General features: G+C 49.4%; 5 protein-coding genes across 5 annotated transcripts; 2 read left to right on the top strand and 3 right to left on the bottom strand.

The window, feature by feature from the left end:
• Positions 1-449: 449 nt before the first annotated feature.
• On the bottom strand, positions 450-6,550 carry F4813DRAFT_245268 (Sec7-domain-containing protein). The gene is made up of 2 exons (XM_049240079.1): positions 5,126-6,550; positions 450-5,071 (listed from the first exon to the last, which is right to left on the bottom strand). The coding sequence occupies exons 1-2, from the start codon at positions 6,410-6,412 to the stop codon at positions 785-787; spliced, it is 5,574 nt and encodes a 1,857-aa protein (XP_049095740.1). The 5' UTR covers positions 6,413-6,550; the 3' UTR covers positions 450-784.
• Positions 6,551-7,978: 1,428 nt separating this feature from the next.
• Positions 7,979-9,957, top strand: F4813DRAFT_245248 (Dihydrolipoyllysine-residue acetyltransferase). Its single transcript, XM_049240078.1, has 2 exons — positions 7,979-8,548; positions 8,610-9,957. Exons 1-2 carry the CDS (start codon positions 8,237-8,239, stop codon positions 9,669-9,671), a joined length of 1,374 nt encoding a protein of 457 aa, XP_049095739.1. The 5' UTR covers positions 7,979-8,236; the 3' UTR covers positions 9,672-9,957.
• A 110-nt stretch (positions 9,958-10,067) lies between these two features.
• F4813DRAFT_393357 (uncharacterized protein) lies at positions 10,068-11,552 on the bottom strand (the record flags this gene model as incomplete). Its single annotated transcript, XM_049247411.1, has 1 exon — positions 10,068-11,552. One exon carries the CDS (start codon positions 11,550-11,552, stop codon positions 10,068-10,070), a length of 1,485 nt encoding a protein of 494 aa, XP_049095738.1.
• Positions 11,553-12,251: 699 nt separating this feature from the next.
• Positions 12,252-13,879, bottom strand: F4813DRAFT_383054 (MFS general substrate transporter; the record flags this gene model as incomplete). The annotated part of the gene is made up of 4 exons (XM_049245892.1): positions 12,252-12,722; positions 12,791-12,916; positions 12,974-13,633; positions 13,718-13,879. The coding sequence occupies 4 exons, from the start codon at positions 13,877-13,879 to the stop codon at positions 12,252-12,254; spliced, it is 1,419 nt and encodes a 472-aa protein (XP_049095737.1).
• A 2,331-nt stretch (positions 13,880-16,210) lies between these two features.
• Positions 16,211-17,334, top strand: F4813DRAFT_383053 (putative oxidoreductase; the record flags this gene model as incomplete). Its single annotated transcript, XM_049245891.1, has 2 exons — positions 16,211-16,875; positions 16,932-17,334. The coding sequence occupies 2 exons, from the start codon at positions 16,211-16,213 to the stop codon at positions 17,332-17,334; spliced, it is 1,068 nt and encodes a 355-aa protein (XP_049095736.1).
• Positions 17,335-17,626: the final 292 nt, after the last annotated feature.

Genomic DNA, 17,626 nt, shown 5'->3' with positions numbered 1-17,626 from the left:
AGACCACAATTCAAGCTGTCTCAGTAATCCTTAACCGCGCGGAAGAATTTAGTATATTGTGTAACCCGCGACCCCTTTTCGCTCCCGGCTCTCAACTCCGCAGACCTATTTAAGAATCTGAGAAGACAAGCAGGAATACCTCCTTGGTATACATACAGACGTACGTACCAGTAACGGTTATATATAGTCTAGAACAGGCCAGGGGCAATCAGCCAATCGGCAAGCAGATGACTTCCAAGACGGGAGCTGGAAGGCTTACTAGAAACGGCATTACTGCGTATGGGAGCAGACAAAGCTTGTTTGAAGAATTGCTGTGACATGCAGGAGGTCTATTGTCCCAGATAAATACCTTACCTTAGGTACCTAGATGTTACATCTCGAATTTGACCTTGGCGTCTAGACATACTCAGACATGTCAGACATGAGGTTTCACTCATCTATCCCATCCTCTTCGGCGGGCAAAATGGATTTAGAATTGTGCAGTACGAAACACCAGCGCTGAGACAACGTGCGTATATATGTAGTGCCTACATACGCAAAACACCAAGAAAAAACAAAATTGTATCTATCATACAAGAGCTTAGCTTGCTTGTAATGGTCCCTCCCGCCCAGCCGAACACCAGATGTGACCGTAGCCGCCTATTAATCGCGTCCATTTTTGTTACAATGCCCCTTTTATGACAAATGACAAATCAATACTCGCGATGGCCTCGCTCCCATCGCGCTCTGGGAAGTGCCGAATGACCGCTAGCAACTAGCGCCATGGTAGAATCGACCCGCCATCTCACGCCCTTATGCCACCCATACCAACCTCACCGACTTCTAACTCCGCAGTTGGCATGTCCCCGCCGATGGCGACGCTGGCAACACTCTCTCGCCGACCACCGGACATCCCTTCAATCCTGAGACCTACTTCGCCAACCTTTCTCAGGACAGCGAGCAGAGCTACTCTCAGGTCGGCACTAAGTTCCTTGCCCAATAACTCAACTGCTAAGGGATAGAACGAAGGAATGTGCTCGGTAAACTCCTTTTCCGGCCACGTCGAGTAGCCGTCCAGCACGTCAACGACGACTGGACGCCACGCTACAATGTTTCGTTGTTGCGATTCTTCCTCCAGCGCTAAGTAACCCCTGATGACGTCTTTGCAGAGGGGTACTAGAGCCTTCTCAACTTCGGGTCGACTCTCTGCACGCGACGGCGACGTATCGGCGAACATCCTGAATAAGATCTGGATATACGTGGCAGCCGAGCCGCTCTCCTGCTTTAGGAGGTTGGGCGGCTGCTTCATGAACCCCTCCCGCCATAGGCGCATGCGTAAGTCCTTATCCTCGTTGAACCGTCTAGCGAAAAGGAATGATTTTTTAAGGAGCGCCATTAAACGCAACAACTCTCTAGATGGTATCTGAGAGTAGACGGTGTCATTAGAAAAGAGTTCATTAACCGTCTCAATCATGAGGAGTTGTAAAACGCAACGAGATATGATACGGTTAAAGAAGCGCCGCCGAGCCGCCGTTACTACTACAGGCTGCTGCTGGAGTGAAGAAGTAGGTTTATAGTCTTCAAGACGGCTCGAGCCATTGCCATTCGGCGAACGCAGCGAGTCTTCAGCATGGTGAGGTAGAGCAGTGGCATCTGAAGCAGATTCGATTCCAGATGAGATGCTACCCCTATCTGTGCCATTAATCTTTAGCGACCTTTCGTCTGTGGGCGAGTCACTTGTAGGCGTAAGAGGAACCTCAAAACCTAGTCCATTGGGAGGTGGCGATAGAGCGGATGGGAGGTTAATAGTTGTGGCCGAGAACAGCTGGTAAGCTGTTGTCCTCTCGAACAACTCGCAGAATGACCCGACGATCTGAGCCCAGTGGCTACCAGTAAACTTCGTTACATTCTGCAGGATTAGCTGCTGAAGACAATTGCTGCCTATCCTGGCGATCGTATCGTTTTCTTGGCATATGCAAAGTGCGAGCAGCTCGAGGAAGCGATCCAACATGTACTCGAGGGCATCGAAGTAGTGTGTAAAGAGGATGATCATATTACGAAGTGCCTGAATCATGGTGGTCGACAGCCATACAGACAGTTCCTCATGGTTAAGAGCATTGGTCATCTCTGGTCTCGACCGCAGTACCATGAAGATTGGGTATAGCTGCTGTCTCCATAGTATATCCCAGAAATCAGACGGGAAATCACCACCGTACCGAAGCAAGGCTTCGAAGAAATAATTCAATGCATTCGATCTTACTTCTAAGTCTTCCCCTGTCATTAGGACGTCGTGGAATGCGAATAAAACCGGAAACCAGAAACCCTCTTCGATAGAAGTACCGCCCTGCTGCCTAGACACAGCATTAGGCGGCTCTGATGGACTACCATCTGGTGCATGTGTTTGGTTGAACTTTTGCGATAGTGGACATTCCGGAGTTTTGAGCATTTTTGGGATTATCGATTTAAGCGTCTCCATCGCTTGCAGGCTCTTTTTCTGGAACTTGATGTTCTTTGAGAATTCGGTAAGACAAACTATCAAGTCCGTGAAGGCTCCTTGAGAGATGACAACACCGAACCGTGTCTTATAAACAAGGGTAACGTTTTCGTAAGCCAAGTTTACGATGGTCTCGTTAGGATCCCGCGCTGCAACAGTAAAGACACCGAACATGGTCCTCCAACCTGACCGAATGTTCTCACCTCGGGCTTGAATCATCTGGATCAAGCAACGTAGGGCCATGTCTTTAACAGTCAAGTTGCTTGAATTGGCGATAACATGCTCAAATGGCTTTAGGAAGTCCTTCTGAAACTTGAAACCTGGAAGCTCCTCAAGCTCCATGAAACGCATTGACAACTGCCGTAGCGAGTCGAGTGCAAAGTACACGATCGCTGTATTGTTGTGGCATCCCACCTTGTTGAAATGCTCGCCGAGAACCACCCAGATATTAGTCCACTCGAAACGGACACGGGTCATGTTATAGTAGCTGATTTCGACGATCTTTTGCAAACTGTATGTTCGCGGGGAGTCGTTAGAGCCTGATACTTTGATTTCGTCCCAGCTCACCTCCGTGAGAGCCTTGGCGAAGTGGACAATGGCCTCGCCATTTAGATTTGCGGTATGGCTGAAAATCCGATCTACGCTCTTAATAACATCGTCTGATCTGCTCTCGAGCGCAATTTCCATGGAAAAGCCTCTCGCCCCAGGGTTAGATCTATTTCGGCGTCGGGCAGAGGCTGTCGATTTACGAGAGTCGTTCGTACTTGTTCTTTCAGGCGGCATGAAGCGCGCTTTGGACACATCGGGGATGGCACCTTCATCAACACCGCCGGTAATGAGCTGCAACCGGTCCAGCTGACTTATGCACATGAGGATATCCTTCCAAGACTCCTTCAAATAATTACCTTCTGTCTGTCCAAGCTCCAGGATGACTCGCAATGCCTCTACATTCTTGGCCAGAATCTGTTGAGGGTTGTTCAGGTTAGTGGCGTTCTTCAGCGCCGACATGAAGGCTTCTCGCGCAGTTGCCAGATCGAAAAGGCATGCGATCTTTATGGCTTGCTTCATCCCTTCCAGGCACAATTTATTTACTTCCAAATTTTGCGCCTTCTGCATTTGGTTTGAGAAGGCAGAGAAGAAGGACATCCAGGTCACATCAAACATGGGCCCAACGTGCCTGAAAGATGTCGCTGGGATGAACTTGACCCCGGCCTTTGCGGCGTTCTTCCGTTGGTTTTTGAACAAGTTCTTGAAAAGCTGCTCCGAGCGAAGTGCGATCTCCTCAGATTGCTGAACATATGCTTCTCGCTGTAGATCCCGACCAACATTCGAGAGAGCTTGGCCAAGTCCGGCAGCAAAACCCGATGACTGCGCAGGTAAGCTACCTGCAGCCGCAGCAGCTTCGCGCTCGCTCTTCAGAACTATCTCATTACCCGCAATCTCCTCATATATCCCGATTAGATAATCGTCTGGCAAGTCAGCATTGTCGTTAATGCCCCTGTTGTTCTTGATGAAGTCTTCTTTGGTCATACGCCTGGCTATTTTAGTACTGTGCAAGTCTGTGTTCAGCAAGATTACTGAGTAAGCTAGAACGTAGGCAGTGTCCGCATTAGCAAAAGCATTTGGGTTGCCCATGACATAGCGATTAGCAAACTTTAACATGAATCGATCGATCTTCTGGGCTTCTCCAGGAAGACGGAACGACTGGAGGAATTGTCGCAAGGCGTCGACGAAGCGCCTTTGAGCAAAGTCCATAGTATCGACAAAAGCATGCATAATCTCGATATTCTTTGGCTCGCCCTCGCCGAGATATTCACCAATCTGCGCCTTATCGAGTCGATCATCTGAGATTAGAAACTTAGCGATGTCCTTGGGGCTGTCGCTTAGAATAAACCCTTCCTGGATCAGAAGCTTGATTCCCCTTTTCGGCTTAAAGTTGAATTGACGGATCGCATTAGCCAGTGCCGTTTTTCGAGCCTTCTCCTTTTCTAATTGGGCTGGATCGTCGTCAACAACGGGGGTAGAAGGGGGCAACGGCGTTTCAAAGCGAGAGTTACTATCGGCAGCCGAGGGGTCGATGGACTCCCGGATATCGTCCACTGAAGCGCGCGTATCATTATCGCGCGATGCACCATTCACATCCGGACGGCCAACAACAGACCAATTGACAAGTGACCGTAAAGCTTCAACGAGAGAATCTAAGGCTGCCCTCTTAAGGACATATTCCCGCGGTATCTCAGGCTCAGGCTCGCTGGGAGGCACGATATCTCTTACGTTTAGAGGTGGTGGCAATACTCCCTTCAGTTGCCAATCTGAGCTGATGTTAGGATTCGAATTCTTCTCCTCGTATAGTTGCTCCTGGGCAGCTGTGATAGATACAGGGTTAATGGCAAGTTTAGATAGATCTTCTATAATGGTCTGGAAGATATTGTCGAGATGAGAGTCGCAGTCGTAGTTGAGGTATGTCTCGACTAATCCTCGAGGGTCGCCGCAAAACCTGGTGAGGATCATGATGAAATAGATCTTCTGAGAAGGCGGCGCGGTCCGTCTAGCCAAAAGCGCCAAGTATATCTCGTTGAGGAACACTTCTATCTCTTTCTATAGTTACAATGTTAGATTAATGGAGATCAATAAACCGGAAGCCAGTCTTACCTTGAACGGCGCTCGCATGAATTTGAGCATCAACCAAAAGATTTCGCAGCAAACCTCAAATACTTTATCAACCGAGCTAGCCCCGTTTCGAGTGATGCTAAGGCAGAGGTAGAACTTGATGGCCTGTAGAAAATTGGTCGCCTCATTACTTTTTGTGTTGGTAATAGTACATAGGGGCGAAGTAAAAACGAGCATGTGGTTATTCAAAAGGGTACGGATAAGGTGCAGTGAAATAAGTTTGGATCTCATATGCTGGCCTCGGTAATCATAAAGCTGGTCCGGGGGTAGGACCTTGGTGGATAGGTTGCAGAAAGACCGGAAGACAAGGTATGCATCCCGGATGTAGACCTCATCTTCAGCTTCAAGAGACTCGGCAGTTTCTTCCGCCTCGGTAGCCGTGTCGCTCTGCGTCTGTTCGGAAACTCTCCTTGCCGGCTTCCTGGGCGGCTTTAACTGAGTGACCATAGTCGGACCATCGCCCAGATTTGAATCGTCAAAACTCTTTCGGTGCTCGAGGTCTTTTAAGGTCAACTTCGGCCCGCCTTCGTTCGTTGACTGAGAACGCGCGAGCTCGGGTAGACCTTCGGCGGTCGCCTCATCGGGTGTCTCCTGTCCTTCGGCGGCAACGTCATTTCCATTGGCGACGGACTCTGCTTGGTCAAATGTGACATTGCTAGAGCTATTCTTCAATGTGCCTAGACTGATGCGAGCTTCCTTCATATGTAGTCTCGTTTTGACCCTCTCGAATACCATGCCAACCATCTGGGTTAGGGTTCCTTGCGCGGCTTGCTGGTTTTCCGGAATTCGCGACAGCAAAAAGACATTATATACCTGGCGCACAGCCTTCAGCAACCCAGCTCCATGCACGACGATCTTGTCGTTCAACACAGCGGCCAACAAGGCCTGGACGATATGTCGCTGGACGTCAACAGGCGTGGTCTCGCCCTGAAAACAGTCGCATATCGTATCGATAGCACGATCTATCATGGGAGCCTGATCCGTGCTATCCTCCTGCGCGCTGCCCGTGGCGACATTTACGGAGAAGTACGAGGAAGAAGTAAGTTTTTGTATGCAGTCGAGGGCGGTATTGATCAATTGACTGCTTCCAGTCTTGGTAGCTAATTGCAAGGGCGCGAAGACGACCTGGGGGTCGGGCATCTGAGTTCCCTCTTCCTTAATAGCCTTGAGAGCCTTCTCGGTAAGTTCGGCGAGCTGTTTATTCCTCTGTGCTTCTTTGGATGCAGCGATGGCCTCAAGAGAGGACACCACAAAGACTAAGGAGCTCATGGTTCGCCGAGCTTAAGGAGAAGGAATAGTGGCCATTCGAGGAGGGTCGATTAACTGAAGATAGGGGGTTAATTCGGGTTGGAGTTAGGGTTCGAGTTCGAGTTCGAGTTCGCGACTTGATCGTGACCCAGGGATAGAATTTAGGTGCTTCGTAATAACGTCAGTCTGTCCTTTTCAAACCAATCTAACACTCGTGTTTCGCCTCAATGGTCGATCAGATAGATCTCGTCGCCTCGATTACTACAAATATATATCGCAAACTAACAACTTATACCTCTAGGGGAAAAGAAGGCGCAGTTGTAATAAATGACGAACTTCGTAGGGACTTTTATTAAATTTGGAGGTTTTTAGTCTGGCCAACCTGGCAAAGTTCCCTGAACAAGGGTTGCTCTCCACTGTAGATTTAATTGATGACAAGGCCCAAGGTCCAAAAATCGCGGCAAGGGGTGGGTGGGGAGTTGCATACTACGAACGGGTAAATCAAAAGCAGCCTTAGGTAATAGGTGTTATGTAACCTAGGCGCCTAGCCACATCGACAAGGTTCCATCCATGGAATGGATACATACCTATGGATTACTGGAATTGAGCCTTAATGGAATGTACCTATGTACCTCAGGTTGTGGAAGGTTTCCATCAGCCACAGCTACCACAGTCCTGTCACTTTTGTCTTACATACTGCTTTATCTATCTCATAGATAAGCCCTGATAACCCAGCTGCTTACAGCTATGTAAGCTCGCTCAACCATTTTACATACCTCCCTAGGTAACTTCTTAGATCTCATAAACATCCAAATCCTTTAGGCACATTGGGAATCGATTAAGATAGTCTTCCTGGAGCTTTGAAACGAAGTTCCGGTTTTAGGGACTTTTTTCTTCGGTTTATAGACACTCGTATTTCTATACTGTTAAATATCGACGTAGGTGTTTGATAATAGAGAAGCTCTAGGATAGATATTAAAGATGAGATGAGGATGTACTTTTTAAACTTCATATTTTTTACTAGAGCTCTGCTAGCTTGGCTAGCTTGCGCCTTTCAACCAATCAAAAAGGGATCGCACAGCGGAATCCATTGGGGAGACCCATTTCCATATTCCTACGGATTCCGACAAGGACGGTGTATCTCTACCTCTCAATAATACTAATAACACGTATAAGCGCACAGTCGTATAGAAACTAACGTTCAACAATGGAGGTATGAAATAGAAATTAGAATTTCTACAAGTGAATTATAATACCTTATTCATTTGTACATCATTTGAAAATTAAATATCATCCATATAAATATAATCAACATAGATAATGCATTCTAGTTATAAATATGAATATCAGGTAATCTACACTAATAAAAGGTACCAATACATCACAATCCAGAAATATAGGTACCTATTACATGTAGCGCTAGTGGTTCTTGGTGCAACACGTTAGCAATTCGGAGCTTCTCTCAACGTCCCTAGAAAGTTTTGGGGCAAGGCTGCCATAACTGCACCGTAGACGGGCGGTACTTCCGTACTTTGCTGAGAAGGGACCCCGTCACGAAAATAACCCGCCGCCAATCAACAACTCTTACACCTCAACTTCTCAGATCTAATCTTTTTTTTTCTCTCCAACGTCCCCGTCTCGCGCCGCCTCCCTCCCCCCAAATTCCCACACCTCAACTCAATTGGACTCGGTCAATCATTCCCAGGTGCTGGCAACTTGTCTGCTCCGAGATACCCCGGCCTGTCCTATTCTTTTCCTTATTTTTGCCTTATCGAATTGCTCCGGACTTCCTCTTTTCAAAATATATTTTTATCCGGGGGAGAGTCATTTTCTTCCAGCAGCAAAATGTTCGGCGCCGTGTTAAGAAGGCAAGGCCTTCTAAGGACAGCAACCCTCAGATCGGGCTTTATGCCCTTAGCAAGATACTATGCATCTTTCCCGCCGCACACAGTCGTCAAGATGCCCGCGCTGTCGCCCACAATGACGGCCGGTAACATTGGCGCATGGCAGAAGAAGGCCGGAGACACCATTGCCCCCGGTGACGTTCTAGTCGAGATTGAAACGGACAAGGCCCAGATGGACTTCGAATTCCAAGAGGAGGGTGTCATCGCTAAGATTCTAAAGGACGCCGGCGAGAAAGATGTCCCCGTTGGCAACGTGCGTGACTTTTTGCGCTTCCCCATTTCCGTACTCCGAGACGCTGACATTACTATTCTAGCCAATTGCTATTCTCGTCGACGAGGGAACCGATATATCTGCCTTTGAGTCCTTCAGCCTTTCAGACGCAGGAGGTAATGCCGCAGCACCGGCAGGTAAAGAGGAAAAGAAGTCGGATACGCCGTCTAATGCCACCTCCGCTCCCGCTCCGACGCCCGCCCAAGAGCCGGAACAATACTCTCATGAAGGAAAAATCGAGCCTGCTCTTGAGCGACTGCCCAACATAACTCCGGAGGCCCAGCGATTGGCTAAGGAGAAGGGTGTTGTCGTCTCTGCTCTTAAGGGTACCGGCCCCGGTGGTAAGATTACGGAAGACGATGTCAAGAAAGCCACCGCAACTGCCGGTTCTTCTGCCTCTCCTGCTGCCTCTTACGAAGATACCCCCCTATCCAACATGCGAAAGACCATCGCCAAGCGCCTACAAGAGTCCGTCAGGGAGAACCCTCACTTCTTCGTCAGCAGCCAGATCTCCGTTACCAAGCTTCTAAAGCTCCGACAAGCTCTAAACAGCTCGTCCGAGGGCAAGTACAAGCTGTCTGTTAACGATTTCCTTATCAAGGCTATCGCCGTTGCTTCTAAGAAGGTCCCTGCTGCCAACTCGGCCTGGACGGGCGATGCTATCCGCCAGTACAACACCGTCGATGTTTCTGTCGCTGTCGCTACCCCCAACGGTTTAATCACTCCTATCGTTACTGGTGTCGAGGCCCGCGGTCTAGAATCTATCTCGTCCAAGGTCAAGGAGCTCGCCAAGAAGGCCCGCGACAACAAGCTCAAGCCCGAGGAATTCCAGGGTGGTACTATCTCCATCTCTAATATGGGCATGAACGCTGCCGTCGACAACTTCACCGCCGTCATCAACCCCCCGCAGGCTGCCATCCTCGCTGTCGGTACTACGAAGAAGGTTGCTATCCCCGCCGGTGAGGATGGTACTAGTGTCGAGTGGGACGACCAGATCACAGTCACTGGAAGCTTCGACCACAAGGTAGTCGACGGTGCGGTCGGTGCTGAGTGGATCAAGGAATTCAAGAAGGTGGTAGAGAACCCTCTTGAGCTGCTTCTGTGAATGAACAAAAATTACGTACCTAGGGGCGTCGGGGAAATGATTGGTCATAGACAAGGGATGAGATCCATTTGTAGCATTATGCCTCATGAATTGTAATAATAAATTTTACAAAAGTGAATATTGAGAGAGACAGATCCGATCTCTACTGATCTCTACTATACCCTACGCAGAGAATTGTGTTATACTGGAGAGAAGATTGGCAATTCGACTCCCTCTAACAAGGGCTTAGGTAGGTAGTTACAAATAGAGTTTCAATGAACTGATCTGACTTGATGACATTCTTAGACCGGGTTTTGCTTTCCGTTGTGTCTCATCCAAGTATGCATTTTGCGTTATACTGGTCATATCATAAGACATTTACATAACAGGTGCAGGTTCAAATAGTCTATTTAATTTTTAACTCTCGTCATAATGCCCGATTCGGTCTCCATCGCTCCCTGACTCTTCTTTGGCGGACTCGTCATTGTCCTCGCTCCCACTTTCGTCATCCCTGCCACCTGTACTGGCTGCTGGGTCCGCCCGGGAAGAAATATCATCAGAGTGCGGTAATTGACTTCTCAGCCCAGCGAGCACGGAACTAAGCCCGGCTCTGAGTTGAGGCGTCTGTGCCTGCCCGGCGCGCACCTCTAGCTCGCGAATCTTATCACGGAGTTCCTTCACGCTGGCATCCTCCTCCTCATCCTCTCCATCCTCACTGCCAATGTTATTGCCTCCACTTTCAGAATTATTTATTTCGAGAAACCCCTCACCAAACGCCGTTGCAAACGCATGTGCCATCCCCGCGTCTTTGATCGCGAAGACGACGTGCTCGAAACTTTCCCATAAATCTGAATCCGACTCCCTTTTTTTCCACTTCCCCTTTCTCTTCTGCTGCCCATTTTCTCCTTTGTTCTCGTCTCTGCTCCCGCTAACCAAGACCTTCCGCCACGCCTTCGCGATCTCGCCGACTGGGTTGCCGTATGCGCCGCATCCCCATGCCCCTAACACAACCCGCCGCACCCCCTTGGCAGCAAACACACGTAGCACGGCGCGCATCTTACGCACGGCTAGTTCGCGGTCTGTAGCGCTGGCATACCGGGCAAATCCAGATTCTTCGTCGACTTCGATTTCAGGTATTCGTATCATGGCCGCAGATGCGACATCGATAAACCAACGGTCACGTTTCGATAGGAGCTCTTCCTCTTCGCCCCCCCGCCCTGACCCCGTATCTCCTACCCCTATCTGATCTCTATCTCCGTCCTCACCATCACTTACCTTTTCCCCGCTTCTCTTTTTTTTACCCTGAGGCTCGCTACCCGAGCCGCGGAATACTAGCACGTCGGGCGTAAATACAACACCGAGCTCAGGAAGACGGTAGAACTCATCCCGTAGGGACGGGAGGAGCGTCGAGCGCATACACAGCGATTCTTCTTGGCTTGATGCACCGTTCAGGAACCCACCACCTCCAGATAGTGGTGACGCCATGTTCAGCACGCCAACACGGGATATCTTATTGGATAGATCTCGCCGCTGCTCTAGCTCGTGACCCGGGACGAGGAGCAGTGAGTATGCGGCTTCTAGGGTATCTGCGACGCGTAACGAGATACGAGGGCCTTTGCTTCCGTCCTTCTCTCCTAGTTCTCTGCCCTCGTCATGACCTTCATCCGCGGCAGGTCTCCGACTAGTACGCCGTCGCGTCCCGGCTCCGGGAGCCTGTGTAGAGGGTAGTAGGGAAGAGGGATCGATAATTAACTCCGAAGCTTCGATCCCCCGACGAGCCCGCGGATGCGCCGCCAGTAGGGGCGGTATGACCTTATTAATAGTGGCTTTGGCTCTTTTCGCACGGGCATCGCGACGGAAGCTAGCGGGTGGTCTACCGACTGAGGGTTCAGTTCGTCCCATTATGTATCTTGTTTAAAGTTTAGATGTGTAGAGGGAATATTTTGGCCTCCGAGATTTACGATGGAGAGATTAAGAAAGTTATGTCAGCTAACTCTACTAAATATAGTGTTATAAAAGGCATAAACTTTATTCTACTTCATGGTTCTTCTTTCTGAAAAAAGAAAAAAAAAGAAATACTGAGGACCCGGCGGGACATGCATCCGACCGGAACTAATCTATCGGGAATTGACCGACCCGATCGGCCATCCGGGTAGCTATGACGCTCATAGAGTTGAACCTCCCTTCTACTTTCCATGGTTCAATTACTAGTAAAAAACATCAACCATCTCCAATTCATTTTTTAACGCAGACATATCGGGGCGCAAAGTATTTCTCACTTTTCACAACTAATGATAATGTCCTCCCTTATTCATATCGGTGAATATTATTATTGGTTTTCAGATTCATACGTCGGTACCATTTCATAATACTATTTCCTCACTTAGGGACGCCGTATATTGTATATGGAACTTCATTATATCCTATCATTAGGTCACCACGATACCTATCAAAGATCGCATATTTAGTAGTGTTATTTTACTTATATTTATATCTTCTTTAACATCATTATCCTCATCTAAGAGCTAATAAAGCGAGACAGGGGTAGCTATAATCTTGAGTGGCCTGTTCTATTTATATATATATACGTAACTCATTCCCTTATAATATGTATCGGTATCCCTTATGTAGCCGCAACGCCTCGTCGGGGGCATTCGCATCAGATACGCGCGCCTCGTCGGGCTGCGTCTCCCAGGCACCCTCGCCCTCTTCCAGCTTCTTGTTAAGGTCTGCCAGGATAGCACGGAACGCCCAGCAACCGACGATCGTGATTCCGAACATAGCTGTGACGATGCCGTAACTCTTGCGGTATCCGTTGTCCTTCAGGTTCCACACGTAGCTGCCCGCCACGTTGCCTAGTTGCGAGAACGCGTTGATAAGCGCAATCGCTACGGCACGCTTAGCCGGCGGTCGAGGGAATGACGAGCTGATCCACGAGTAGAAGACGATGAAGCCCGCGTAGGAGCTGGCTTGGAGGAACAGAGCCACGTATCGGGCGGCTACATTCAGGGTCGACATGCTAATAACGAAACCAACAAGTCCACCAAGGATGGGACCAACAATATGCCAGAACTATCAGTTGAGTTAGCTTCGTTTCTCACACAACAGTAAACTATGATTTGTGAAACGGATATACACACCTTCTCCTGAGTTCGGTCAGCGTGCCAAGCATTCAGTAGCGAAACGATGCATGAAAAGGCCCAAGGCGGCGAGCTCATTAGCAGTGTCGGGATATCGCCGAATCCAAGCGTACCAGTAAGAGTAGGCTGCGTAGAAGTTAGCTGGTTTAAGCCTTATGGGGGCTTTGATGAGTCGCCACTTACGAAGAAAGCATTGAAAGAAAGACCGACGACGTATGCCGTGAAGGTAAGCATCATGACGTAAATCTTAATATCCTTGACGGCCATAATCAAACCGTCGAAGATACCTTGATTGGCTTCATCGACATCAGCCTCGCCCACATCTTCGATCATCCTCAGTTGCGCGACCTCGAGTTCCTCGGCGGTAAATCCACGAGAATTGTGCGGTAGATCCGGAAGAACGAAACCAGCGGTGATAGCCGTGGCCATGGTAACCGCACCCTCGATCCAGAACAGCCATCGCCAAGCGGCGTGGCCTAGGACGCCCTCCATGTTCGACAACACACCAGCTCCCACCAGGGCCGAGAAGGCGTTGGAGATGATGTTACCACAGAACAGGATCGCATTCCTTGTTGTCAGCTCAGTTCGCGTGTACCACTTAGACTGGATCAGGAGCGCTCCCGGTAGGAAAGCAGCCTCGACAAAACCTAAGAAGAACCGCACGAGAACCATGCCGGTAAAGTTGTATGTGTTCCCGCTGAGTGTAGAGATGAGTCCCCACAGAAGCATAGCACATGCAATGTAGAGAGAAGGCCGTTGGATCCGGTTGATAAACATGTTCGACGGGACCTGCATCAAGATGTACCCGACGTACAAGATACTCAGGCAGGTTGAATATTGCGTCTATTGGTAGTTAGCATGATGATCTAGGAAGAACCAGACAGATATTGGCCGCAAATCGTCAATTGCGCCAAAGTAGGGGCGTACATCATCGAGACTTAGATCTTTTTGGAGTCCCTTAAGTCGGGCGGCCGCAATGTTGTTGCGATCAAGATAATTAAGGATGTAGATGAAGACGAAGAGGGAACATCGCGCATCCAACTTGCGCAATAGCGACTTCTCTACGCGCGCACGATGCGCCGGATCCATCGAAGCGGCGGCAATTAAGTTTCCAGGAGTAGCTACGGGCGCTGCCGTATGTTCTAGTGTTTCTACATCCTGCTTCGGCGCCAGGCCTTGAGAAGGCTCGGCTCTTGTTATCTCGTCGGCCATGACGGATATTCGTTGAAAGTAGTGATTCCCCTAGCTTCTTTATCCCAATGGTTGGTTTGAGTGTGAAGAATTTCCGGAGAACCCCCAAACAAAGGGGAATATCCAACCAACTTTAGGGAATCCCGGGAAAAATGCTAGAAGAATGACCGGCGGAGGAGATGCTGGGGGAATGGCGAGGTTTTTATCTGACCAGCATCGTGGGAACCCGCCCCGGCTAGACATGCGCTGCGGTACCACCCTCGTGTGCCGACCAGCTCATGCAGCCTATGTGAGCTGCAGAAGCTTAACTAAAGGCCAAGGCAGGGGAGGGCTTGCCACTCTCCCAATCTCCGCTTCTCCATCCGGGCACCTCATAATGCGGGGCAAACTACGTAAGAGGAATCATAACGAGGAAATATTTGGGGGGGACGAGGAGGAGACGAGGCTCTTCTTCGGTGTCTTGGCGCTTGGGGTATGGGGGGGGCAACGGGGTGCCAGGGGGGGTGTCTGTTGAGGAGAAATAGTCTAACTCGTCTAGCCAACATCACAAACAAGGACCAGACAGACTAGACGTTCTTTTAGAAACGGCGCCATCCGGGGTCTCCAAATCCAACCCCAATCGCCTGGGGGAAGACGATAATTTTGGGGGGGGTTTTTTTTCTCCTATTGTTGCCAGTGCTAAGTAGAAATCCACTGAATTGATCTCTAACGATACCAAGCCGAGCAACGTATGTTAATAATCTTTCTGGAAGAGTAGATGACCTCTCGGAAGACGTAGGCCTTATTGGGACTAGGGAATTTTGATTTTCAGTCGGCTCTCGCGGTGATGCTGTTCGCTAATTGCGCAAACGAGTGACCGAAGAGCGGGACCGTTCCCCCATCTTTCTCCAACTTTGACCCCCGGGATAGTCTCGCTGTGGACCTGGGCAACTATATGGTGAATAATAGTATAAAGAGTACCCAGACGCGACGGCTTGGTAGCTGCGCGGATCTCCTTTTACGGAGTGTTTAGTATGATATATCTCGAGCCGCCGCCAAAGACATCTATCGTTCGGTCTGAGAACTATATCGACGTTGTCATATAACTAACTAGTTATAGGTAAGCTTAACAGGTTAAAGTGTCAGGAACCTAACTTAGTGGGAAGCAAGTGGCACAATATGGACCCGGCTCGGTTGTTTCTAACGGACAAGATATTTGCTCCTTTGCTCCGGTCCGCGTGATAAATACCCGGCTCCGTTCTGATTTTTCTACCGGCATCGTCAACTTTTAGCAACAGGTATCCTACTCTTCACCCCACTTACAGAATGGATCGACACGACGCATCTAATGCGGCTCTGGATCCACAACAGCTTCGCTCGGATGGACGAGGAAGAAGGCACGCCGGCCTCGTATAGTCAAATCCGGACTTTCGTCGACACGTACGGCATCAACATGTCCGACTTCGAGCCCTTGGACATCGAATAATACCAGAGTTCCGAGGACTTCTCGTGCGCGCGCACCGCCCGGGGTCGCGGCCCGTCGACGTCCCGGATAATCCCGCGAGCGCCGTCGTGGTTGCCGATTCGCGTGCCGTAGCAATTCGGCGACGTGCAATTACTACGAGAAATTTCTAGACGCGGGCTTTAGCTTCCAAGTCCTTATAGTTTCACCTACCCTAATAAGTATATACAGGCTAAGGAAATAGCTACCTATCCATTGTAAGAACTATCATATGCTTATTAGTTTAGAGCTACTTATATAGGGGTCTAGGTTTTCATTGGGTATCTGGATCAGGACCGAGCAGAAACTTAAATAAACATCATTCCCCAGATTGTTATACACACACTCATGCACCCTTTGATATCCTAGCTTCTTTGTTCTGGCCCCTTTGACTATACGACTATACGCGCAGAAGTTGGCGTTTATCAACAAACGGGACAATGCCGGCTAAGAGTATGCGGAGAAGCTGGGGAAGCTCTGTCGGCACTGTGATCGGCATCGCATTGGCTGCAAGATTCCCATATTAGATATTCCCTACGCAACCTTCCGTCTTGGACGTATTTATAGACGCGCCGCTGGACCTCTCCCCGCTTCACCTCCACTCGGCTATCCGAGACTTCCGTCTTATTTCCAGATCAACAAGGAGCGGAGATTCAGCTATCTTAGGTACCTATATAGAACTGCGACCCCCTCCGATATAGTCTTAGGCCGTTGTAGAACTGACTAAAATATTTCACAAGTAATTAGCCATGCCTCATAAGGAAGAATCATATACCGAATTCACTCCGGAATTATACCCGCCGTTCTCTTCAGATGTGCCCACGGTCTCGCTGGAGACAATCACCCTATCTAAGCTTTATAATGGCGACACCGCCGAACAGGACCGCGTGTTCGACGCATGTGTCGGACGCGGCTTTTTCTACCTAGAGCTGGACGGCTGCACTACGGGGGACACCATCCGCCAGGGTGCAGAGCAGATTGCGCTGGTGGGAGAGCGTGTATTCCGGTTGCCGCTAGCTGAGAAGATGGACTATAAGATGACCAAGTCTCTATTCGGGTACAAGTATGCTGGATCAACCGTGACAGATAAGTCTGGCACTCCAGATACTGCCGAGTTTTTCAACGTGGGCAAGAATGATATGATTGTGCCGAACGACCGTATGAGCCGCCCATGGCCACCCGCTATCCTAGACGCAAAACCTCTTTTTGCCGATTATATCAAGAGCGCGCATTCCGTTGGGATGATGATCATGAATATCCTTGCGGAAAGGCTCGGCATTGATCCGTCCGAGTTCGCGAACCGCCACAAAATAGAAGAACCCTCAGGAGACCATGTCCGTATCACTAGGGGCCCGCCCCGAGAAACCGATGAGATGCCCAAGATTCAGACACCCTCGCACACCGACTTCGGGACGTAAGTAATCGCTCAATTGTTTCCTGTACAGCCTTTGCTGATCTCGAGTCCTGCAGGATTACCATCTTGATGAATTGGCTGGGCGGACTCCAGGTCTGGTCCGAGTCGGCAAGGAAGGCACAGCTTAGCAATGGCCAGCCAGATGTGCCGGGTGAATGGCTCTGGGTCAAGCCTAAAAGAGGTTGCGCCATCATTAACCTAGGCGATGCCGCCGTCAGTTTCACGAACGGCGTGCTATGTTCCGGGCGTCATCGAGTGATCCCATCTCCTGGATCCCAGGGCCGATATCCGCGTTATAGCATCGTCTATTTTGTCCGACCGGAAGACAAGTGTGTCATGAAAACGATCAAAGGGAAGGGTATCCCTGATGAAGTAAAAGATGACGAGGATGAAGGATTGACAGCCCATGAGTGGATATTTAGGCAGTCGGCAGCGTTGGGAAACCGCTTCGATAACTGACAAGAGGAATAAGATATCGGCGAGCTCCGACGCTTTGTCTTTGTTTCAGTCTCTTCCTAGGAAATATTTCCAAATGGCACCACGCAGCTACTCGGTCCTTAATAGGTGTGCCTAGTATAAGTGTTACAGAAGACTATTAGCCAGTATGAAATTTGGGTTGCAGGCAGTACCAGCTGTGTTAGTAACATATTAGGGACGATATTTTTGACTGCCCTATGTACAATTGGTACAAGGCGATCGTTGTGTCTAGGAGTAGGAGGATGATATAAAGGCTAGTATGATATGAAATGAG

Source organism: Daldinia decipiens, assembly GCF_022478715.1.
Source record: "Daldinia decipiens strain CBS 113046 unplaced genomic scaffold F4813scaffold_43, whole genome shotgun sequence".
NCBI lineage: Eukaryota > Fungi > Ascomycota > Sordariomycetes > Xylariales > Hypoxylaceae > Daldinia > Daldinia decipiens.
This window is presented reverse-complemented; position numbering and strand designations above follow the sequence as displayed.